The 7,665-nt window shown below is 59.7% G+C and overlaps 1 protein-coding gene across 1 annotated transcript in view; it reads left to right on the forward strand.

Moving 5' to 3' along the window:
- The window catches only part of LOC144734237 (syntaxin-binding protein 5-like), a 105,749-nt gene extending 103,139 nt beyond the window's left edge, over window positions 1-2,610 (forward strand). The window contains 4 exon segments of the mRNA XM_078616361.1: window positions 1,111-1,226; window positions 1,228-1,287; window positions 1,289-1,330; window positions 2,443-2,610. Of these exon segments, the coding sequence (XP_078472487.1) occupies window positions 1,111-1,226; window positions 1,228-1,287; window positions 1,289-1,330; window positions 2,443-2,484 (260 nt within the window). The 3' untranslated portion in view covers window positions 2,485-2,610.
- The last annotated feature ends 5,055 nt before the right edge of the window (window positions 2,611-7,665 follow it).

Here is a 7,665-nt window from a genome sequence, read left to right on the forward strand (position 1 = left end):
ACCGTTCCGGCCCTTAATAGGTGCTCGCTAACAGCACTTGCCCCTACAGTCTGGTAAGGCTATACGGGGGATCTTTGGTCTTTGTGTGTGTGTGTACGTTGGTGTGGGTGGCCGTGCACGGCGTGCGAGCGGTGACGCATCGGTCGGCGCGCTACGCGACGAGTTCCCCGGGCGCCGACAGCATCAGCGGCGAGGCATCCGACAGCAGTCGCGGGATCCCCCGTGGTCGGCTCGGCCTTAAAGCCAGGACCCCGGTGCAGAGAGTGAACTTCGGCACCGGGAAGACAAAGGCGGCCGGGCGCGGTGCTAGCCACACCCGCCCCCTTCGCGTCGCCGCAAGAGCCTTAATGGTTGCTCGCTAACCACCGAAATTCTGTGTCGGGGAGAAACATCGTTTGTCTTTGTTTCCACCTGCCCCCCCCTCTCTCTCCGCCCCCCCCCCCCTTCCTTCTCCGCCTCCCTCTCTCCACTGCCCCCCCTCTCCGCCCCCCCCCCCTCTCCGCCTCCCCCCCCTCTCCGCCTCCCCCCCCCCCTCTCCGCCTCCCTCTCTCCACTGCCCCCCCTCTCCGCCTCCCCCCCCCCTCTTCGCCCCCCCCCCCCTCTCCGCCTCCCCCTCTCCGCCTCCCCCCCCCTCTCCGCCCCCCCCTCTCCGCCTCCCCCCCCCTCTCCGCCCCCCCCCTCTCCGCCCCCCCCCTCTCCGCCTCCCCCTCTCCGCCTCCCCCCCTCTCCACTGCCCCCCCTCTCCGCCTCCCCCCCTCTCCGCCTCCCCCTCTCCGCCTCTCCCCCTCTCCACTGCCCCCCCTCTCCGCCTCCCTCCCCTCTCCGCCTCCCCCCCCTCTCCACTGCCCCCCCTCTCCGCCTCCCCCTCTCCGCCTCCCCCCCTCTCCGCCTCCCCCTCTCCGCCTCCCCCCCTCTCCACTGCCCCCCCTCTCCGCCTCTCCCCCTCTCCACTGCCCCCCCTCTCCACTGCCTCCCCCCCACCGCCTCCCCCCCTCTCCGCCTCCCTCCCCTCTCCGCCTCCCCCCCTCTCCACTGCCTCCCCCCCACCGCCTCCCCCCCTCCGCCTCTCTCCACCTCCCCCCCTCTCCGCCCCCCCCCACCTCTCCGTAGTTGGCGAGACGGCGGGCAAGGCATCGCGGAGCCTGGCGCAGCACATCCCGGGCTCGGGCAGCGTGGAGGGGGTGCGCGGCGCCGCCACCGGCGTAGCGGCCGACCTGGCGCGGGCCGCGGCTGGCGCTGGACGAGCGTGGCCAGCGGCTCGGCGAGCTGGAGGACCGCACGGCCGCCCATGCTGGCCAGCGCCGATACCTTCTCCAAGCACGCGCATGACGTGAGCGCCGCACTACCGCCGCCGTCGTCGTCGTCGCCGTCATCGTCGTGGTCACCGTCGTGGTCATTGTCATGGTCGCCATCATGGTCACCGGCATCGTCATCATCATCGCCATCATTTTTATCGCCACCACCATCATCGCCATCATTATCATCGCCATCATTATCGCCATCATTATCGCCATCATTATCACCATCATCATCGCCATCATCATCGCCATCATTATCATCACCATCATCACCATCATCTTTGGCTTCATCGTCACCATCATTGTCGCCATCATCATCGCCATCATTATCGCCATCATCATCGCCATCATTATCGCCATCATTATCATCACCATCATCACCATCATCTTTGGCTTCATCGTCACCATCATTGTCGCCATCATTATCGCCATCATTATCATCACCATCATCACCATCATCTTTGGCTTCATCGTCACCATCATTGTCGCCATCATTATCGCCATCATTATCGCCATCATTATCATCACCATCATCACCATCATCTTTGGCTTCATCGTCACCATCATTGTCGCCATCATCATCGCCATCACCGCCATCACCAGCAAGGCCCACGGATTTTTATTTAGTTTCTTAACACATTTGCTGACCACAGGCCTGAAGGCCAAAACATTGTAAGTGTCCAGCGACAAGCAGCACGATTCAAATTGTAAGACAGGAGAGTTACAGAGCAATTCTAAATGGTCCACGCTCACGGCACCTACCCCAACGGCCCGTATGGCTATAGGACGTGATCTCTGTATCTTGCTTGTCACTATGTACATGTTCGCCTTGTGTCTGTGTCTGCGTGCCTCTCAAACACACGGGGAGCAGTATGGCAGCGGTTAGGCTGCACTACGAACCCAGTGACCCGAGCTTGATTCCTGCTCAGGCCCAACACCGGCAAAAAATTATCTCAACTGGTCCTGAGCCTCCCCGAGGTCGACCACTAGGGAGACAAAGGCGGCCGGGCGCGGTGCTAGCCACCCGCCCCCTCGTGTGCCGCGCCGGCCTTCATAAGTGGTGCTCTCTTAACAGCGCTTGTCCCAACAGTCCGTTGAGGCTATACGGGGCTATCTTTGTCTTTGTGTGTTTGTGTGTGTACAGCTCATGCTCAAGTACAAGGATAAGAAGTGGTACCAGTTCTGAGGACTAACACCGTCCCAGCAGCCCAACTCCCTCGATCCGGCGGTTGAGACTGAGCGGTCACGTGGTGGTGCCATACCCTGGCCTTGCCCTCTGGCCTTGCCCCCCCCGGCCATGCCCCCCCCCCCCCCCCCGGTCATACCCCCCATGGATTGGGGCAAGCACCGGGAATCGCGTGTCGCTCCGAGCCAGCCCGCACGCCGCAACCGCCCCTGCCGCGTCGTACACACTCACGCGCGCGCACGCACGCACGCACGCACGCGTATACACACACGCACACGTATACACACAAATGCGCACGCACGCACGTGTATACACACACATGCGCGCACCACCGCACCGTGTACACGCACACGCGTCACGTACACGCGGCTAGACACACGCACGCGTGTCGGACGCACGCACGCGCGTGCGGGAAAACGACGACACGACGACCAAAAGGTAATCTACGAATGTTGGCTCGATAATCAGACTAAGTTATTCTTCTATGCCTTATGTTGTGAGGGTTATGTTTTTCACACGATCGGCGTGTGTTCACTGTGTGTGTGTGCCGTGGTGGTGGTGGTGGTGGCGGCGGTGGTGGTGGTGGGAGGGCGCAGAACTGCAGTTGGTGTTTCACAGATCCCGCAACCGCTGCACGCAAGCAAATCCAGAGGCGTGGGGGGGGAGCTGGAGAGGGTTTAAGTTGAGCCGCTGCACAACCACGTTTCAGTGTCCACCACTTGTCCACCGTGAGCTTGCGGCTCCTGCGAGTCGCGTGCGAACCCGACGCGCTCCACTCCGCACAGCGAGCAGCACCCCACAGAGTATTTGATGAGACATTAAAAGCCTTGGCTGGGTGGCAGCAACGGCAGCAGCTGCCACCATCAGGAAGGGGGGGGGGGTGCCCCCCTTTCACTCACCCTCTTTAAATGTCTACCCCCCCCCCAATCCCCTTCGCTAGTCTGAGAACCGTGACGATGTTTCCGCTGCTCTCCGCTGTTTGCGTTCAGCAGTTTCCAATCCCAGGTGGCACCTCCTGGTCCTCCTCCATCGCCATCATCGTTGTCGGCATCAAACGCACCCATCACCTCGCCGCGTCCCCCAACAGGGGACAGAGCCCCCCCCCCCTTTGCTCTGACCCTTCTCACTGGGGGTCACGCCCCCCCCCCCCCGCACGCCGCCCTACCCCCTTGCCGAGACCCCAGTTCGTTCCTCCTGCCCCCCCCCCCCCGTGAGAGGGTTACGGGGCGATGAAGAACGCCATGAGTCCCCCAATGCCGTTACGAGTGTCGGTGTGTGTGTTTTCAGGGTGTGTTGTGTCTGGCTGTGTGTGTCGCGTGTCTACCTTTGAGTTGGTGTAGGTGTCCGTCCGTGGGGTGGGGTGTGCGTTCGTGCGTCTGCTTGTGTCCTGTCGCGCGCGTGTATGTATGTGTGTTTTTCGACGCGTGTGTCGTGTCTGTGCGCGTCCACGTGCGCTCATTTGGCAGCGCGTCTGCCCGTGTGCCACAACCGTGCTGTTCCTGCGTCTCGCGGCGGCCTGCGCGTGCTCCTGTCCGTGGCTCTCCGCCTGTGGACGTGTTCACGCGTTGTGCGTGCACGCGTCAACCTGTGCGCTCGTTCACCCGTCGGTCCGTCCTGTGTTGCGTACGCCTGTGCGTGCACGTGTGCGTGAGGGGGTGTGTGTGCGCGTGGTGGTGGTGGTTGTGCCCGCCTGTGCGTGCACGTGCGTGCACGTGTGTGTGAGGGTGTGTGCGCGTGGTGGTGGTGGTGGTGGTTGTGCCCGCCTGTGCGTACACGTGTGTGTGCCTGCCTGTGCGTGTGGCTCGGTTATCGCGAGTGATGTGGAAGGAGGAGGGGGGGAAAGGAGGAGCGGGGTGTCTCGTGAGGCTGTAGTTCTCGGAATGCAAATCCTTTTGGTATGGGGGGGGGATGGGGGAAGGGGAGGAGGGGTGGTGGTGTGGGGTGAATTAATTAATTAGCGAAAGACGGTAGCATAAAGTGACCACTTCCCCCCCCCACTCGACAGGAGTACGTTGCTCGAGTGTGGCACGCGGTGAACGCGGTGCAATCGTCGCATCCACTGTTAGATGAAAGCATCGCCCGTGCCATAGTCACACGTGTTCTGTCCACCGTTCGATGAAGGCATCACCAATGACATTGCCGCACGTGTTCTGTCCACTGTTGGATGAAAGCATCGGCCACCTCACACGGTCATCGTACGGCAAGCAGGATGAGCCGTCGTCATCTGCGTCGCAGCAGCGTCATCAGTCATCGTCACTCGAGCGGTGCCTATCTCCAACACTGCCCACACTGTCTCGTGATTCGGGGGCCACGTGAACACACAACAACAACAACCGCCGTTCACCACTTGGCGGCGGTGATGTCATCACGGTGCTTGTGCCAGGCTAGGTACACTTTGGGGCCACGCAAGGTTGTCGAAGGCCCGCTGGCAGGAGGTGGTCACGGACGCAGATCCTGGTGCCACGGGTTGACTGACTGCGATGGCTGGCAGACGCGCACCAGCTGTGCCCCCCCCCCCACACACCCCCCTCCACTGTGCCAAACTTCCTGCCACAACCACCAGCATCATTGTCGCCATCGTCACCTTGAGAGGACGGCTCCACTTGCTGTTGGCACCACCACTACCACCCCCACCACCGTCATCGTTTAACCATCATCACTCTGAAGAGGTGCTGAGCTCTCCCCCGCCACCCACCCACGCGTGTCACTCCACTGCTTTGAGTGCAATATTATTGCGACGATCGTGATGCATTGGCGACAGGCGAGATGAAAAGGGGGGGGGGCGACAATATATGTATAGAAATTAAAACGCGTGAAAAATAAATAACGGTACATGTAACAAATTTAAACTTTCAAGGATGCAAACGATGGGGGGGGGCGGTCATAATAAAAACGATTGCATGTTGTATAGAAGATTCACCTCAATGGATTCCCCACTAAGTCAAGGTTTCTCTCTATGTACGTATGTATAGCGTGGAAGAGTAGGCCAATTACCCTCTCAAGAGAGAGGGCTGTCTGCAGAGCTCCTCCTCGCGGAGGCCCATCCGCCAGCAGTGACGTGAGCGGGGCCCCATTGCAGGGCTGCGCTTTTATCCCCTAGCGTGCTGATTGTGTTCGCGCCACGTGGCCGGGCTCCAGGGCTGCGCCATCAAAGCCGCTCGGCTTGACAACCTGGTTCGACTCCTGGGTCTGACAGTTACCCACTACCCCCCCCCCCCCCAGTCTTGACGGAACCCCCTTTCGGGACCCCTGAAACTCACCCCCCCCCCCCACACACACATCTCCATCAAAAAACATGTACAGGGGATATCCATCCACTATAACTTATTGGATGCGTCCATCAACCCTTGCCAGCGATTTGATTACATTCCCCAATTATTTGATTCAAGGATGTCTATGGGTTTTTTTTTTACATCGTGGTGAATATAGCGCCCTCCAGCGGCTGCAGGGTTGAAGCGGTGCCATTCCGCACACCCTAAACGAATTGGGGATGTCTGGCCCAAAGCCATTGAGAATTGGAGGAGGTGGTGGGAGGGTACCTGGGGGGGTACCCTGTTCAGTCCCCTGTTTGTAGGGGTCCAAGCACAAATACACACCGACCCGTCAAACTTGGCTTTTGCCCCCCCCTCTCTCCCTCATACCAGTGTTAATATATTGTCTCTGTACAGGAGCCTAATTTCTCATGGAATATTTTTCGGAGCTCAGCCCCGGACGGCTCCTGCTGAAATTAAGCCCCGCTGTATACTTCACCAGCGGCGGCTGCCCGTGTATGGGGAGCCGTAGCAGGCGGCGCACACACCCATATATCTGTAATCACTGCTCCGCCATCCTCTTCAAAAAAGACTCGCGTGGTGCGTGTGTAGACTACCGAGTCGCGGTGTGTGTGTGAAGGCTACCAAGCCACGTGGTCCACGTGTAGACTTTGGGGCCACGTGGTCAACATTTCGACTACGGTGCCACGTGGTCCACCCTATGATGTCATCGTTATCCAAATATCTCACTCCGGCACGAGCCCAACGTGACGGGCCCCCCAGCCCCCCCCCCCCACATCTGCTCACACAACCACTCTTACATCTTCCGCTGCTTGCCATCGCCGCCGATGGCTCGCCTTGCTCACCGGGTGAGAGGCGATTTGCGATACGAATCTCCCCGGCGGATCCGCTGCTCCGTTAACGTCCTCGGAATAGCTCACCTGAGTTGCAATTTATTTCGGGAGTTTGTGGGCCACGGCCGAGGAGGAGAAGTGAGGCCGATTGAGGCCCAAGCCCGGCTTGTCGGCGCTGTATTATACAGGAGGATGATGATGATGCTGCTGCTGCTCGTTCTCGCCGTGCGCTGTATTTTGCCAGGTCCTCCCGTGGTATTTAAGCCGTCACGAAATCGCGCGCTACCTTTCAGTGCGATGTACATAACGCATTGGGCAAAGAGACGCGGTCTACAGTAATAACTCTTGAGAAATAATAATAATAATAACATTGACGACGATGATGATGATGCCGGTTACGCTTCACTCTCGCCCTCCACTCCCTGTCGAGGCGTCATTTTTTTTGTACTGTGCTGTTGTTAGAAGAGACGCCACGAGCATCTCCGTCTATCTTTCTCTGTCGTTGTCCTCCACATCTTTTATCTCTCGATCTCTTAAGATCTCCCCCCCTGTGTCTTGCCACCCCGATATCTCTGCTGACCAAATCCCAGATACATATAAAATCTCGCGCGCCCATCTCCTTTCTCCGGTCGCTCTTCAAATATCCCTGTCCACCACTCCCCCTCGCTCTCTGCCCGCTCATCTCCTCCCCCAATCACTCATTGCTTTGTTTCCCTCCTCACCCCTCTCTTCTTCCCAACTCAACCTCGTTACCCTCTCTCCAGCCTTCATCTCTCTCTCCCTCCCTGTTACCTATCTCCTCTCGACCCCCCCCCCTTCCATTACCCCGGCTCCCCCCTTCCTTGCACCCCACTGGGGTAGGCATCGAGTGTGCATCAGCCCACGCTACAAAGAGGAAGGGAGGGCAGATTGGAGAGGGGTGGAGGGCAAATCAATCCTTGCACCATGGCACGTGCCAAGCGCGCTTCGTCGCTGCTGTACCCGCATCTCCAGCCGTGCCCCCCCCCAGCCCAGCCCCCGTCTCTCCCCGTTCATATCTCCCTCTGTCCACCCCCGTCTATCCACACCCCCTCTAT

The sequence above is a fragment of the Lampetra planeri genome, chromosome 50 (assembly GCF_965212315.1).
Source record: "Lampetra planeri chromosome 50, kcLamPlan1.2.h2, whole genome shotgun sequence".
Taxonomy (NCBI): domain Eukaryota; kingdom Metazoa; phylum Chordata; class Hyperoartia; order Petromyzontiformes; family Petromyzontidae; genus Lampetra; species Lampetra planeri.